This window comes from Acomys minous, assembly GCF_964271855.1.
Source record: "Acomys minous genome assembly, chromosome: 3".
In the NCBI taxonomy this organism is placed as follows: Eukaryota; Metazoa; Chordata; class Mammalia; order Rodentia; family Muridae; genus Acomys; species Acomys minous.
In genome coordinates, this window is record NC_140485.1 from 54447767 (window position 1) to 54462795 (window position 15029).

The following is a 15029-nucleotide window of genomic DNA, read 5'->3' on the forward strand; positions in this document are numbered from 1 at the left end:
ATCTCCTGTAAGAGCTTCAAGGCACCTGAACTTCTGTGGGCTTCTCTGTCTTGTACTTTGTGGAAGTGATGGGAGGCAGTTTTTCTGGGTAGTGGGGAAGGAGGTAGAGTCAGCAAGTCCCCAGTCGGGCTTCAGCTGTCCTCCTTTCTGCAGGAAAGCCATCACCAAGTCGGGCCTTCAGCACCTGGCACCCCCGCCTCCCGCGCCTGGGGCCCTGTGTGCTGAATCTGAGCGGCAGATCCGGAGCACTGTGGATTGGAGTGTGAGTATCTGTGTCCTAGGCAGGGCAGGAAGCTAGAATGCTATTCGGTGCCAGTCCCTGCTAGGTTCTGATCCTCCTAAGCAATCAGGACCCAGGTCTTGTGGGCAACTGGGAGAGAAGTCCCCATGTCTGAACAGACTTCCAAGGAGGAGGCAGTAGCCTCTGAGCCAGGCTTAAAGCCATTTGGAAACCAGGAAGGGAAAGCAGATTGTGGTGGTTATAGCAGGCATGTCTTGGGAGATGGATGACAGGTAGGGTAGGGGCGGCAGGTAAGCACTCAGCCTGCTCATCTCATGGTTTAGGAGTCAGCAGCCTATGGGGAGCACATCTGGTTTGAGACCAACGTGTCCGGTGACTTCTGCTATGTCGGGGAGCAGTACTGTGTAGCTAAGATGCTGGTAAGTGAGGTTGGTTGAGACCTGCTGCCCCCTGGTGGTGTAGCAGGGTCTAGCCCTGCAAGGCAACAGCTGCAGCCCTTGGCGGGCACTGCTCCTACCTGGGTGCCCTGGGTGTGGGCTGCTCCAGGGTGAGGGGAGGAGGATCCTGTCTCATGACAGGTGCTGGGACTGGAATCCCCAGCTCCTTGCTCTCCCTGAGATGGTATCTCGGGCAGAGTGACGTGGTGTCTCAGGGCCTCCCCTCCTTCTATCCTGCAGCAGAAGTCAGTGCCCAGAAGAAAGTGTGCAGCCTGTAAGATCGTGGTCCATACCCCATGCATTGAGCAGCTGGAGAAGGTGCGTGCGGCTGTTCGGTGTTCTGTGCCCTGGAGTGCTGAGGTCCTCTTGATAAACACTTGTGTGTCTCCATGCACATACATGATCCACAAGCTCAGAGTGCCAGGAATGACCTAGCAAGCATAGCAACCAAGCATCTGAAGCCTGCGCCCCCCATTTGCTAGCCCTTGTACCCTGCTCTCTAGAATGAGCATGGATTGGAAGTGGGTTCACTGAATATGCCCTGACGGTGTGAATCAACAGGTGACGGCCAGCGTGCCATTTTAGCTCATCCAGCCCAGCACTGAGAAGAGGCTGTTGTGGGCTGGGGATGCAGCAGGTGCCTTGCACGTGCCATGCCCTAGCTTCTTCAACCCCCAGTTCCAGAAAATGCAAACAAAATTCTCAGACTTCCTGGCACCCTGGTGCTCAGCTGTGACTGAGCCCACCTGTGTTCCTCACATGCCACCTCTGTAACCATCTTCCCCGAGGACCGCTTTCCAAGTGTGTCTGTGGGAGGGAGAGGGGAGTGCGAGACCAGGGGGTCACTTGAGACAGGGATAGGCCTGGTGTGGGAGATAGGAGCTCCTTCGCCTACGGAAGTCCAGGCCATCATGTGACTATGTTTCTAAGAGTAGAAATGGCCTGAGCAAGACTATGGTTTGGGCCGATTTTTCCAGTCCCTGAATTGTACAGTGAGGCTTTTCTGTGGCTCTGCTGAGACTGAAGCAGGGGCAGGAAAAGTGGAACTGTGTCCCATGCTGGGCATAGTGGGGCACGCCCGTGAGGCCAGCGGGTGCAGGCAAGGAGCTCCTCAGGTTTAAAGCCAGTCTGGTTTATGTAGAGAATTCCAGGACAGCCACAGCGTTGTTCGTGGGGGTGGGGGTGGGGCAGGAGAGAGAGATTGAGATTTTCTAGGTGACCCCCCAAAAGAAGGCTTTGACATTTTGGTGGTCTCTGCAATGTTTCACAGATCAATTTCCGCTGCAAGCCATCGTTCCGTGAATCAGGCTCCAGGAATGTCCGTGAGGTAAGTGTGCAGGGCAGCAGTGAGGCCAGGCTCCTGGGGGACCCTCTGCAGTGCCCCAGGAGTGCCACCAGGGGATTCAGCCTGGGGCTCTGGGGTCACCCAGAGGGAAAGCCAGCTGTCCTGTCTGCAGATAGTTAGATGTCCATGCGTGCCTTAGGGGGTTCAGCCTCCCTACCAGGCCATCACACCACAAGGGACTGCAGGCGGCCCCCTCTAGACTCGTTTAGGGCTTTACGTGGCAACTCCTCACATGTCCCCATGACCTTTCTGTCCTCCCCCAGCCAACCTTCGTAAGACACCACTGGGTCCACAGGCGACGCCAGGATGGCAAGTGTCGGCACTGTGGGAAGGTAAGGGCCCTGCCTGAGCGCCCTAGCTACACACTGCTCATTGGCCCTGTGTATCTAGTGTGGACACTGACAATCGCTCCAGAGTGGAGTCTCAGATTTGATGTCATTCAGTCAGTACCTGAGCTATCCCTTGGTCTTTGAGTTAAGCAAGAGGGCAAAGATTATTTTCTTCTGATTTGGGGTATCTGGCCTTTGAACTTGCAAGGAACTTTTTGAGAACTGCACTGACTTTTCACTCATGAACTGAGTAGTTACTTAGAGAGTATCATGTGTGGTTCCTGGGCTAGGCAGCAGGCTCCCTGGCCCCCCAAGGACGGTGGCTGTGCACTGCTCAGGACATCTTCCCCACAGAGCAGTGGTGCTAGCTCACTTGTTGCCTGCTTATCTTTATCCTTCAATAGGACAGGTTCTCAGGAATGCAGGGGCTCATGCCTCCATTTTGTTTCCTGTGCCCTACACACGGTAGCCCTTGATAATGCTCTGTGGACAGGGCACATTGGTGATGGTTCAGTAAGTAGGCAACACTCAACTTTCATGGGGCCTGTCCAGATCTGGGTCCAGGAAGGGAGCCTGAGTTAGGCAGATCTCTAGAATATACACTCAGCACTTCATAGTCAGCTTTAGCACCCACGGGCTCCTAGGTAAGCTGCTCTGCCCTTGGAGCGTCTTAAAATGCGCTTGGTTGTCCCGTGTGAGGATAGCTTGGCGGCAGCATAGCTGTGTCTCTGCTAGGCCAAGTTGTGCCCTAGCCACCCTGTCCTCCTTCAGGGCTTCCAGCAGAAGTTCACCTTCCATAGCAAGGAGATCGTAGCCATCAGCTGCTCCTGGTGCAAGCAGGCAGTAAGTGGCCCCTGTGAGCCTGTGCTGGGCAGCTGTTGGGTCCCCAGCCCTAGCCTGACTCAGCTCAGCCTTGCCCATGGCTGTCTTCCAGTACCACAGCAAAGTGTCGTGCTTCATGCTGCAGCAGATTGAGGAGCCGTGCTCCCTGGGGGTGCATGCAGCTGTGGTCATCCCACCCACCTGGATCCTGCGGGCCCGGAGGCCCCAGGTAAGCCCTTCCTTTACTGTTAGCACCTGTCCCCCATGGGAGCTGCCAGTCACCTAGCCACCCACGCTCCTAATTCCTTTGCAGAACACCCTCAAGGCCAGCAAGAAGAAAAAGAGAGCATCCTTCAAGAGGAGATCCAGCAAGAAAGGACCTGAGGTTAGACCTGGGCTGCGAGGGTTGGGACCAGGAACGAGGCCGGGGAGTCTTCTCTATTCAGAGCCTTAGGACCATACTGCCAATTTGGACCATGCTGGCTCAGATCGGGCTGTTGGGGTTTGAGGAGGCGGGAGATCAGCTTTCTTGTTCCTTGTGAATAGGCCATGAAAGGCCTGATACATGAGGGTGTCCTCACTTGTGGCAAGGGATGCTGGGGAGAATAAGAGAGGGCCCCCAGGGCAGGAAAGCACATTAAAGGCGCTCTGTCTCCCAGGAAGGCCGCTGGAGACCCTTCATCATCAGGCCTACCCCATCTCCCCTCATGAAGCCCCTGCTGGTGTTTGTAAACCCCAAGAGTGGGGGCAACCAGGTAAGCACAAGTGTTCTACCCACCAAGAGCCCCTACCTTGGTTTTCTAGGGCACCTGAGAACCTCATCCTTTATTGTAGCTGGCTCCCACAACCGTGTCCCTCTCTATGTGCCCCCGATACCTTTTCCTCATTGTCCCTTGGCTGTCCCTCTAGGGCGCTAAGATCATCCAGTCTTTCCTGTGGTATCTGAATCCTCGACAAGTGTTTGACCTGAGCCAGGGAGGACCCAGGGACGCGTGAGTACTCCACGGGGTTCTCTGGGGCACAGGGGGCTTGCCTGGCTCTGGCGCTGGCACATGTCTCCTGACTCCATTCCTGTCTTCCCCTGGCCCAGGCTGGAAATGTACCGAAAAGTGCATAATTTGAGGATTCTGGCTTGCGGGGGTGATGGCACGGTGAGTTCTGAGAGCGGGGCTCATGCTCGACGCACTACTCTTCTATCTTGGGCCTGAATGACCCACTTTGCTCTGCCCTCCTCCAGGTTGGCTGGATTCTCTCCACCCTGGACCAGCTGCGCTTAAAGCCACCGCCGCCTGTGGCCATCCTGCCCCTGGGCACTGGCAATGACCTGGCCCGAACCCTCAACTGGGGTGGGGTAAGTGCCCTTTAGAACAGGGTTGACAGGCAGGAGAGGTATCCTTTGACCACAGGGAAAGCTCAGTCTCAGCCTCCTTCTACCAGGGCTACACAGATGAGCCTGTGTCAAAGATCCTTTCCCATGTGGAGGAGGGGAATGTGGTACAGCTGGACCGCTGGGACCTCCAAGCTGAGCCCAACCCTGAGGCAGGACCTGAGGAGAGAGATGATGGAGCCACGGACCGGGTAGGTCAGCCAGAACTACTCGGCAGGGGCTGGTTGACGAGTCTGGGATTCTCAAGGACCCGGCTGGACTGTCCACTCCTACTACCCAGTTTTAGAATTGTGGCAAGCTCTAGCCCTTCACATTTCGGCCTCTTTCTGTCCCAGGAGAATATTGGTACCCACTAAAGGCTGGCTTCTGACACACGCTTAGTGGGGGCCTCCAGTGTGCCAGCTCTGTCCTACGCAGTGGCAATACTTGAGTTCCTATCCCCGGAGTTGCAGTATATGGCATGTGGGGATGCAGCATCGTAAGGACCCCATAGGTCCTCCGGGGAGCTGCCCTCCCTTTCCCAGCCGGAGGAGCAGGGCCTCCCAAGCAGTACTGCAAGGGTAGCTGGAGGAAGCTTTGGCGCACTGTTTGCTTTGACACAAAGGCCTCTAACAAACAGTAGATGGACTGGGCAAGGGTAGTGGCTGCCGGTCTTGGCCTTGAGAAGAGTTGACAGCTGTGAATCACCTCCCTCACTTCTACACCTTGACACTTCCCAGCTGCCCCTGGATGTCTTCAACAACTACTTCAGTCTGGGCTTTGATGCCCACGTCACCCTGGAGTTTCATGAGTCTCGAGGTTAGCAGTCTCCTGCTGAAGGAGCCAAACCTTGCTCCCTGAGCCTCCTGCACCCGCACCCGCCCCCCCAAACCTGGGAGGCTCTGGCAGGGTAACTGATGTCACCACCCCTTGTCTCTACCCAGAAGCCAACCCAGAAAAATTCAACAGCCGCTTTCGGAATAAGATGTTCTATGCTGGGGTGAGTCCAGGGCCAGCCAGCCCCAGCCCCCTGTGTACAGGTCACAGGAGCCCTGTGACACAGTGGTGAGGGAAGGCCCCTGTCACGAGATAATGACACCCTCTGTCTCCCACAGACGGCCTTCTCTGACTTCCTGATGGGCAGCTCCAAGGACTTAGCCAAACACATCAGAGTAGTGGTGAGGAGGGCTAGCTGCACCCACTGGAGGGCCCAGGAGGAGGGATGTCACCTGGGTACATGTGTTTCCAACACTCCCTGTTCATGTCCAGTGTGATGGAATGGACCTGACCCCCAAGATTCAGGACCTGAGACCCCAGTGCATCGTTTTCCTGAACATCCCCAGGTGAGAAAGGGGTCTCCTGTGGGCCTTGTTGTCCCGTCCCACTGCACCCATGCCAGAGCCCGTCTGCTGTCGCCCCCCCCTCCTTAGGTACTGTGCAGGCACCATGCCCTGGGGCCACCCTGGGGAGCACCATGACTTCGAGCCCCAGCGGCATGACGACGGCTACCTCGAGGTCATTGGCTTCACCATGACATCCTTGGTGAGCGAGCAGTCCTAGTCCTGAGCTGTCCCTACCCTTCCCTTCACTGGCCAGGGTAGAGTGGTCACCTCAGCTGCTTTCTCTGGCCTAAGGTGCCGTGGCCTCAGTTCTCTGGCTCGGCAGTGACTCGCGGCAGCTCTTGATGTGGGACAGGCACTTTTACTGCCCGTCTGATGAGGGAGGAGTCTTCAGTGCCTCTGTCTCGTCCCTCCACACTGCGTTCTGTCTGGGGTTCCCTCTTGTGTCTGTCCCCTCACCACAGCATCTCTGGAAAGAGCAGAGCTTGTCCCACCCAGCACCTGACCTGAACATCCTGTGCCCACAGGCAGCACTGCAGGTGGGTGGGCACGGCGAGCGGCTGACCCAGTGCCGAGAAGTGCTGCTCACCACTGCCAAGGCCATCCCTGTGCAGGTGGATGGTGAGCCCTGCAAGCTTGCAGCGTCCCGTATTCGAATCGCCCTGCGCAACCAGGCCACCATGGTGCAGAAGGCCAAGCGCCGGAGTGCCGCCCCACTGCACAGCGAGTAGGTCCCATGTTAGCCACGATGTACCACGGCCTGAGGCAGGCGTTGCTTTGCTTGAGCTTTGGTTTCCTGACCTGCAAAGGGGAACTCGTAGTTTGGCTATATTGCTTAGCATGTCTGAGGCCACAGGATGCCCCTCTTAGCACCTGGCCTAGTGCCCAGCTGAGGGTTGGTATCCTAGGCAGGGTCCCTGCTGAGTTCCCTGCCGTTGTTCCCACCCTACAGTCAGCAGCCAGTTCCTGAGCAGCTGAGGGTCCAGGTGAGCAGGGTCAGTATGCACGACTACGAGGCCCTACATTATGACAAGGAGCAGCTCAAGGAGGCCTGTGAGTGGCGGCAGGGCCGGGGCAGGTGTGAGTGGCGGCAGGGCGGGGCAGGTGTGAGCGGCGGCAGGGCGGGGCAGGTGTGAGTGGCGGCAGGGCCGGGGCAGGTGTGAGTGGCGGCAGGGCCGGGGCAGGTGTGAGCGGCGGCAGGGCCGGGGCAGGTGTGAGCGGCGGCAGGGCCGGGGCAGGTGTGAGCGGCGGCAGGGCCGGGGCAGGTGTGAGCGGCGGCAGGGCCGGGGCAGGTGTGAGCGGCGGCAGGGCCGGGGCAGGTGTGAGCGGCGGCAGGGCCGGGGCAGGTGTGAGCGGCGGCAGGGCCGGGGCAGGTGTGAGCGGCGGCAGGGCCGGGGCAGGTGTGAGCGGCGGCAGGGCCGGGGCAGGTGTGAGCGGCGGCAGGGCCGGGGCAGGTGTGAGCGGCGGCAGGGCCGGGGCAGGTGTGAGCGGCGGCAGGGCCGGGGCAGGTGTGAGCGGCGGCAGGGCCGGGGCAGGTGTGAGTGGCGGCAGGGCCGGGGCAGGTGTGAGTGGCGGCAGGGCGGGGCAGGTGTGAGTGGCGGCAGGGCGGGGCAGGTGTGAGTGGCGGCAGGGCCGGGGCAGGTGTGAATGGCGGCAGGGCGGGGCAGGTGTGAGTGGCGGCAGGGCGGGGCAGGTGTGAGTGGCGGCAGGGCGGGGCAGGTGTGAGTGGCGGCAGGGCGGGGCAGGTGTGAGTGGCGGCAGGGCGGGGCAGGTGTGAGCGGCGGCAGGGCGGGGCAGGTGTGAGCGGCGGCAGGGCGGGGCAGGTGTGAGCGGCGGCAGGGCGGGGCAGGGAGGAATGAGCAGCGGATGGGCTGCCTGCAGACATGCAACAGGGACACGCAGCTAGCTGATGAAGGGTCTGTCTCCGTCTCCAGCTGTGCCTCTGGGCACTGTGGTGGTCCCTGGGGACAGTGACTTGGAGCTCTGCCGTGCCCACATCGAGAGACTCCAGCAGGTAGCAGTGGGAGTAGGACGGGGGAGTACCCCAGCTTCCTTCCCAGCCTAGCTGTGACCCACCCTGACCTTTGCTTCTGTCTCAACAGGAGCCCGATGGCGCTGGAGCCAAGTCCCCAACAAGCCACCAACTATCCTCCAAGTGGTGTTTCCTAGATGGTGAGTTTGCCTTGAAGGGTGAATTCTGGGCAGTCCTGGGCTGTGCTGCTAGTCCTCCTTTGGGGGAAGGCTTGGGCTGGGACAAGGAGGTCCTCATGCTCAGCCAGCCATCTCTTCATAGCCACCACTGCCAGCCGCTTCTACAGGATCGACAGGGCCCAGGTAAGCCTTGCAGGCCTTCTCCATCCACAAGCAGTTTCTGCACCCCCGCGCCCCACCCCGCCCACCTCTGTAGGCCAGCGCAGGGTTAGCCGCACAAGCCGAGCATCCTTACCACAGCCTTATGGCCACAATATACTCACATGCCTGTGGCTGTGGATCACATGCCACCACCCTCCAGGAATGCACAGGGATGGCGCCAAGAGAAAAAGCTGGCTTACCCAGAAAAAGCTTTCTAAGTGGGTGGAAGGGAGGGCCTGGAAGCACAGCGCTATCCAGGGAAGTAGAAGAAAATAGCCAGGGCTAGGTCACCTGGCTTCACTGTGGGAAGTGGTTGTTGACCTGCTGAGTGCCATACCCAGAGGCCAGGGACCAGGCGAAGCCACCATGGAAACTAAGGGGGTGTGGAGAGGGATTACCCCTCTGCTCCCCGAGAAACTCCCCTGAAGATCCTGCTCTAGATCTGCTGCCTTGCTCCCTGCCCCTAAGCCTACCCCCAGCCCTGGGGACTAAGGGCCTCGTGCCTGGACCCTCAGTGACCCTCAGCTCTAACCCTCCTCCCACAGGAGCACCTCAACTATGTGACAGAGATTGCCCAGGACGAGATTTATATCCTAGACCCTGAGCTGCTGGGGGCATCAGCCCGGCCTGACCTCCCCACCCCTGCCTCCCCCTGCTCCCCTATACCCGGGTGAGTCCCAGAGCCCCGGAGCCCCCTAACCACTCCCCTGGCTTTAAATCCTGGCTGCTGGCTGCAGGCTTCGCCTTTACACCTTTAGCCACAGCTTGAGCACTCAGGAGCGCCCGGGGCTCTGTCGCTCTACTGTGATGTCCCCCACCACCTGAGCACTCCTTCGCCTCTGTATTCTGCTGCTCCAGGCCCGGAAGTGCAGGTCCAAACAGGCCACGCCCTATCTAAACCTTACCACAGAGGTCCTGGGCCATCCTCTGGACTTTGCCCTTGCTGCATCACACTTGTCCCTTCTCAGACACCCCCAACCCCATTTTAGCTTAGCTTTTCCCTCTTGGAGGGATCTTTTCCAGGAATGCCACCTGAAGGTTGGACAGTATCCAGTCCACAGTGCACAGCTGCTTGGCCACGCTGCCCTGTTGTGTTTTAATAACACTTCCAAATTTTTCATTTATTGGTTGGCTGTGTCTGAGCTTGGCTGTGAGTCCCATGAGGCCAAGGTCTCCATCTATCTGGCTCCCTGCTTGTACCCCACAGTGTGTGATGCACAGTAGGCACTCAATAAACTTGAAAAAGTGAAGGTCACCGTGGTTGGGACCAGGGAAGGACACCAGCTGGGCAGAGCTGGGTCACAGCTCACCTTGTTTTGTCTGCAGGTCAATGCAGGGGGATGCTGCACCACCTCAAGGTGAGGTCTCTTCCCCAAGGCCCTGCCATTTTCCTTTCCCTGGTGATATGTGTGAGGTTCAGTGGGGGTCAGGGTTCACACAGCTGGCAAGCACAGTCATTGAGTCCCATGCAATCACTTTCCTGTACAAGTCCGGCCTTTGGCATACATGCCCCAGCAGGCACCTGCCATGGACAGTGGGGCATCATCACACACTTTGTTCACACCCATGCCCAGGCCTCTGACCTCAGGGTCTGATGGACAGATGTTCTGTGCAGGTGAAGAGCTGATTGAAGCTGCCAAGAGAAACGACTTCTGCAAGGTATGAGTTAGAGGAGCTCAGCCTCGCCCCTGGAGCCCTCACCTCGGGAGATGTTAGGTGCCTGTCTGTCCACCTGGTCCTCCCCTGAGTCGCCTTGCCCCTGGAGCCCTCACCTTGGGAGGTGTTAGGTACCTGTCTGTCCACCTGGTCCTCCCCTGGGTCGCCTTGCCCCTGGAGCCCTCACCTCGGGAGGTGTTAGGTGCCTGTCTGTCCACCTGGTCCTCCCCTGGGTCGCCTTGCCCCTGGAGCCCTCACCTCGGGAGGTGTTAAGTGCCTGTCTGTCCACCTGGTCCTCCACCAGGTCACCTTGTCTTGGTGGCTTCCTACTAGGCGCTACTTCACCCAGTCTGCCTGTCCCCTGTACTTGGAAAACGATCAGTCCTAAAGGAACTACAGGCTCCAAGGCTTGGTTGGCTGTGCATTTGGGGGGATGGGTGTCCCTCACCCATGAGAGGATAAAAGCCTTGTGTCTCTAATGACACTCCAAAGAGACCCTCAGATGTGGTGGCACAAGCCTTTAATCCCAGCACTCAGGAGGCAGAGGCAGGAGAGTCTCTGAGTTTGAGGCCAACCTGCTCTACATAGCAATTTCCAGGAAGGCCAAGACTGCATAGAAAAACAAAAAACCAAAAAACCTCAGAGGTTCCTAGGGTAACTTGTGTGAGCCTGTGCCTGGGTCCATGCCTGTGGAGGAAGGGAGATCCAGGCTGCTCTGCCCTGCCCATTGTCGTCAGCTCCAGGAGCTACACCGAGCAGGAGGAGACCTCATGCACAGGGACCAGCAGAGCCGCACACTCTTACATCACGCGGTCAGCACGGGCAGTAAGGAAGTGGTCCGCTACCTGCTGGACCATGGTGAGCCGTATTCCTGGGACTGGGTGGGAGGAAGGGGGCCTGTCCCGTTCTTAGTTCCCTTCCCTTCTGCAGCACCACCGGAGATCCTTGATGCTGTGGAGGAGAAGTGAGTATCTGGGGCACAGCTCCCTGGCCCCCCTGAAAACCACCTCTAGCCAGCATGGGGTACCCTCCTCCTCTAGACAGATGCCCTGCCCTTTTCTAATGGCTCTTGGGAGACAGCTGGGCAGGCCCAGAGGACTGGAAGTGTCTACAACCAGTCCCCTGCTCCCCAGTGGGGAGACCTGTCTACACCAGGCAGCTTCCCTGGGTCAGCGCACCATCTGCCACTACATTGTGGAAGCCGGGGCCTCCCTCATGAAGACAGACCAGCAGGTGAGTTGCCTGGCAGAACACAAACACCGCCTTTCCCAAACTTAGGGGGCAGGGCTAGGAAATTTGAAGCTGGTGTAAAAGCCAACAGTCAGTCCAGGCCCTGAGAAACCTGAGCCAGCCTGGGGAAACCTTGTGACCTCTGAGATTACCCCTCCCCTCCCCCTCCTCAAGCCCTGGGGCCCTCTCCTAAGGCCCTGGGGCCCTCTCCTAAGGCCCTGGGGCCCTCCCACCCTTCTCCAGGGCGACACTCCCCGGCAGCGAGCCGAGAAGGCTCAAGACACAGAGCTAGCTGCCTACCTGGAGAACAGACAACATTACCAGATGATCCAGCGTGAGGACCAGGAGACAGCTGTGTAGCTAAGGGGACCACGAATCAACAAGGGACACTACCAGAGCTCTCCTTGCCTGCCTCACTGCCACATTCCTGTCAGATGGCTGTGGGGTGACCCTGCCACAGGGAAGGAGCCCCATGCCACCCCTGAGAAGCCATTCAGATCTAGGGCTGGACTCTTAAGGAGCTGGACTCTTCGCCTGTCCCTGGTTTCATGGGGGACAGGAAACAGGCGAGGCTGGCTGGTCCCTCAGGGCAGCCTCCCCTTCACCACAGCAGATGGAAGGGCTGGGCAGAGCTCAGCTCTCAGCAGGATTTTCAAAAGCTGTCTGGAGGCTTCTGGGTGCCCAGCCTTTCTCTCTGACCCACCCACCCTGGGCCTCCCAGAATCTCAAGAGCCTGCTGTATTCACCTGCCCGCCGCCCTGCTTGGCACCTACCCTGGTGATCCTCCTGTACCCAGTCATTTCATTTTGGACTGTATAGCCTGGGGTGGGGGTAGGGCTCCCACGGTGACTTGTTTACAGCTGGGTGTGACTCAGTAAAGTGAATTTTTTTTTTCCTATCTTGTTTTCTTGTGGTCTCTGACAAGCAACGGTGTATGCTAGGTTATCAGTGGAGAAAGGGAGTGGCCACCAAATCTCAGACCTCTAAAGGGGTCTAACTGGGATGGGTCTGCCCGGCTCTTGACCTCTGCCTAGGGGTTTAGGCTCATAGAGCCAGAGGCGGAGCTGATTTCCTCTGCTTCCCGCTCCCGCTGGGACGGTAACAATGAAAGTAAAAGAGGTGGGGCGGGGCCGGCATGGGTTCTTTGGTCCACTGGCCCTGTGCCCTGGAGCAGTCCCCTCCCCCTGGCCTGGGGGGGGGGGGGAGGGGATCTGGTTGAGGTGAGCCTGAGGCCCCAGGGTCAGGGGTGGGTGGTTATCACCTCTGGCAAAGCCAGGTCTGGAACTTATCAAACAGCCCGTGTCAACTACAAGATTCACCAAACTCAGGCCTGCGTGCTCCCGCCCCCCCTCCCGCCACCGCCCTTCCCTCCTCCAAACACGCACTAGAATAGGGCTCGAGCCTTGCTCACCAGGAGCCAGCTGGGGTCTGGGGAACCCAGCTCTCCGACACATTAGAGCTCTTCCTTGCCCTCTGAGTGAACTGCTCAAAAACAAGACGGGGGTGAACCAGGCCTCAAAGGTGCAGAGGCTGCCCGGGCCTGTGACACCAGGGCTCCTCTGTGGGGCAAGCACACTTGACTTGAGAGCTGTCTGGGCTACACGAGGGGAAAGGAGACGGGCCCAGACCAGGGAAGGGGCAGGCGGGAGGAGGTAGAGTTCTGAGGCTCCAGAGCCCGAAAGAGGGGACCTGAGCCAGGAGTGCACAGGCTAGACGGAGCCCCAGGGCCCCAGAGACCCAGAGATCAGAGGTGAGGGGCACAGGCGCGGGAGTCCAGGCTCAGCAAGGGGCGGGAGTGGAGGCGGGGACTTGGGGGTCGGGGAGGTGCGGGTTTGAGGGGAGGGGGCGGGTCCTTCCATGGGGTTGGGGGGAGGGGCGGGGGCCCATGTGACCGGCTCAGACCGGTTCTGGAGACAAAAGGGGCCGCAGCCGACTTAGCGGGACAGGCTGTTGCGGGAGGGAGCGAAGCATCGCAGCGGCAGTGAGCGAGTGAGCGCGCTGTGGCCGTAGCCTCAGGCCCTTCAGGCTGTTATCACCGAGGGGGCCGAGGCGGGGGTGGGGTGGGGGGCTACGCTGAGTCTCGGGATAGCGGCTTCAAGTCCTCCCTCAGTCTCCCCTTGTCGGTCCGACCCTTTGGGCCTGGAAAGTGGGACAAGTGGCGTGGGAGGTCCTTACCGCGGTCCTTAGCGGAGAAGGGAAATAGGCGAGAAACTTTAACCCAGACTTTCCCCCCAGGATGCAGCACCGAGGCTTCTTCCTTCTAGCCCTGCTTGCCCTCCTGGCGCTCACCTCCGCAGTGGCCAAAAAGAAAGGTGATGGGGTAGGGTGGGCTCGGGAGTAAAAGAAGGCTGGGGCCCGGCAGGTGAGGCCGCATGACCTAAATGCTGGTCTCCGAGGGAGTTTCCGGGCACGCCATGTCCTTAACTTTGTTCCTTGCACCTTGTAGACAAAATGAAGAAGGGCAGCTTGGGGAGCGAGTGCTCGGAGTGGACCTGGGGGCCCTGCACCCCCAGCAGCAAGGACTGCGGCATGGGTTTCCGCGAGGGTACCTGTGGGGCCCAGACCCAGCGCATACATTGCAAGGTGCCCTGCAACTGGAAGAAGGAATTTGGAGGTGAGGTGGAGCATAGGAGGGGGGCCGGGAAGCCGAGGGTATGGCTTTAACAAAACCTGGGCAAGGGAGGGTCGCCACAATCCTCATGTCGTTCACCGAGGGGCCACTCTCCCATCAGCCGACTGCAAATACAAGTTTGAGAGCTGGGGGGCGTGTGATGGGAGCACTGGCACCAAAGCCCGCCAAGGGACCCTGAAGAAGGCTCGATACAATGCCCAGTGCCAGGAGACCATCCGCGTGACCAAGCCCTGTACCTCCAAGTCCAAGTCGAAGACCAAAGGTCAGCGAATATGGTGGGGTTGTGTGGATCAGACTAGTGATTTCGTGGCATCTCTACCGAGCAGTCTTAGAGTTGGGACCGGGCAGGTCCCTGAGGACCACTCTCAGGAGGCGCTAAACCCTCTGCCCAAGTAGGAGCTACTCTTTCTGTTGGATCACCCCCGATCTTGGTTCTGGAAAAGGCTTGTCTTTGTGTCACCCGAGGAAGGCGGGGTGCGGTCAGGGAGGAATTCACTGTGCCCTAAGACTCTAGGAAGGATATCCCCAAAGGGACATGCTGCTACTCCACCCATAGCAGCTACGAAGGCTAACGGGACAGAGACCATCAGTCTGGCCACTTCCCAGGTGAGGGACTTGGACACACTCTGATCCTAAATGAAAATAGAAAGTTGAACCCCAGACTCAGTGGCTCATGCCTGTAAAAGCAGCACTTCAGGCCTGAGACAGTAAGACTACCAAGAGCTCAAGGCTACAGAGTGAAACTCTGTCTTTAAAAAAAAAATGGGGTGAGGTAAAAAGTCACAATGGCTGCCCCTTTCCACCACTTCCAGGTTAGCCAACTGATCAAGCACCACTAGGGGGCAGGATTTTCTCTCCCTGGTGTACTTGTATGTGAGTCCCAGCTAGGTCACCTAAAGCACTAATGCATTTCTTTTTTGTTTTCCAGCCAAGAAAGGAAAAGGAAAGGACTGATGTCAGGATGCCAGTGAGCCTCTGGCCTTGCCTGGGTCGTTCGTGGGAGAAGCCCTCCTCTTTCACCGGCCCAAGATAGAACCCACCAGTGCCTTTCGTCTTCCTGTCAGCTTTGTCAATCACGCCCCACCCCTGCCCCCTCACACCCACACCAAGTGCCCAAAGTGGAGAGGGACAAGGGATTCTGGGAAGCTTGAGCCTCCACACAGAGGGATCTAATTCCCAGCCCTCCTTCTGTCCTCCCCACCCTGATACCTGTTATTAAGAAATGAATAAAATAAACTCACATTTTTTCAAATAAAAGCTTCTTCTTCTTTTTTTTTTT

At 58.5% G+C, this 15029-nt stretch overlaps 2 protein-coding genes across 10 annotated transcripts in view; both read left to right on the forward strand.

The window, feature by feature from the left end:
* The window catches only part of DGKZ (diacylglycerol kinase zeta), a 43438-nt gene extending 31425 nt beyond the window's left edge, over nucleotides 1-12013 (forward strand). For 5 of the 8 annotated variants that reach the window (XM_084775305.1, XM_084775307.1, XM_084775310.1 and 2 more), the window contains 30 exons: nucleotides 154-262; nucleotides 565-660; nucleotides 919-996; nucleotides 1949-2005; nucleotides 2287-2355; nucleotides 3124-3195; nucleotides 3287-3403; nucleotides 3488-3559; nucleotides 3834-3929; nucleotides 4084-4166; nucleotides 4265-4325; nucleotides 4412-4525; nucleotides 4612-4752; nucleotides 5281-5359; nucleotides 5485-5540; nucleotides 5656-5718; nucleotides 5810-5883; nucleotides 5971-6082; nucleotides 6408-6607; nucleotides 6833-6933; nucleotides 7815-7894; nucleotides 7983-8052; nucleotides 8174-8214; nucleotides 8778-8902; nucleotides 9559-9590; nucleotides 9848-9891; nucleotides 10626-10746; nucleotides 10819-10852; nucleotides 11022-11121; nucleotides 11362-12013. In XM_084775305.1, the coding sequence (XP_084631431.1) occupies nucleotides 154-262; nucleotides 565-660; nucleotides 919-996; nucleotides 1949-2005; nucleotides 2287-2355; nucleotides 3124-3195; nucleotides 3287-3403; nucleotides 3488-3559; nucleotides 3834-3929; nucleotides 4084-4166; nucleotides 4265-4325; nucleotides 4412-4525; nucleotides 4612-4752; nucleotides 5281-5359; nucleotides 5485-5540; nucleotides 5656-5718; nucleotides 5810-5883; nucleotides 5971-6082; nucleotides 6408-6607; nucleotides 6833-6933; nucleotides 7815-7894; nucleotides 7983-8052; nucleotides 8174-8214; nucleotides 8778-8902; nucleotides 9559-9590; nucleotides 9848-9891; nucleotides 10626-10746; nucleotides 10819-10852; nucleotides 11022-11121; nucleotides 11362-11478 (2614 nt within the window). In that variant the 3' untranslated portion in view covers nucleotides 11479-12013. The remainder of the gene's footprint in view (nucleotides 1-153; nucleotides 263-564; nucleotides 661-918; nucleotides 997-1948; nucleotides 2006-2286; nucleotides 2356-3123; nucleotides 3196-3286; nucleotides 3404-3487; nucleotides 3560-3833; nucleotides 3930-4083; nucleotides 4167-4264; nucleotides 4326-4411; nucleotides 4526-4611; nucleotides 4753-5280; nucleotides 5360-5484; nucleotides 5541-5655; nucleotides 5719-5809; nucleotides 5884-5970; nucleotides 6083-6407; nucleotides 6608-6832; nucleotides 6934-7814; nucleotides 7895-7982; nucleotides 8053-8173; nucleotides 8215-8777; nucleotides 8903-9558; nucleotides 9591-9847; nucleotides 9892-10625; nucleotides 10747-10818; nucleotides 10853-11021; nucleotides 11122-11361) is intronic. The other 3 variants (XM_084775306.1, XM_084775309.1, XM_084775304.1) reach the window with 1 other exon arrangement.
* A 314-nt stretch (nucleotides 12014-12327) lies between these two features.
* MDK (midkine) lies at nucleotides 12328-14992 on the forward strand. 2 transcript variants are annotated; one of them, XM_084775314.1, is made up of 5 exons: nucleotides 12328-12868; nucleotides 13354-13430; nucleotides 13565-13732; nucleotides 13851-14012; nucleotides 14679-14992. In XM_084775314.1, exons 2-5 carry the CDS (start codon nucleotides 13355-13357, stop codon nucleotides 14702-14704), a joined length of 432 nt encoding a protein of 143 aa, XP_084631440.1. In that variant the 5' UTR covers nucleotides 12328-12868; nucleotide 13354; the 3' UTR covers nucleotides 14705-14992. The 2 variants fall into 2 exon arrangements, with proteins under 2 accessions (XP_084631440.1, XP_084631439.1); XM_084775313.1 differs by lacking the exon at nucleotides 12328-12868 and adding an exon at nucleotides 12985-13107 and having other exon boundaries at nucleotides 14679-14991.
* Nucleotides 14993-15029: the final 37 nt, after the last annotated feature.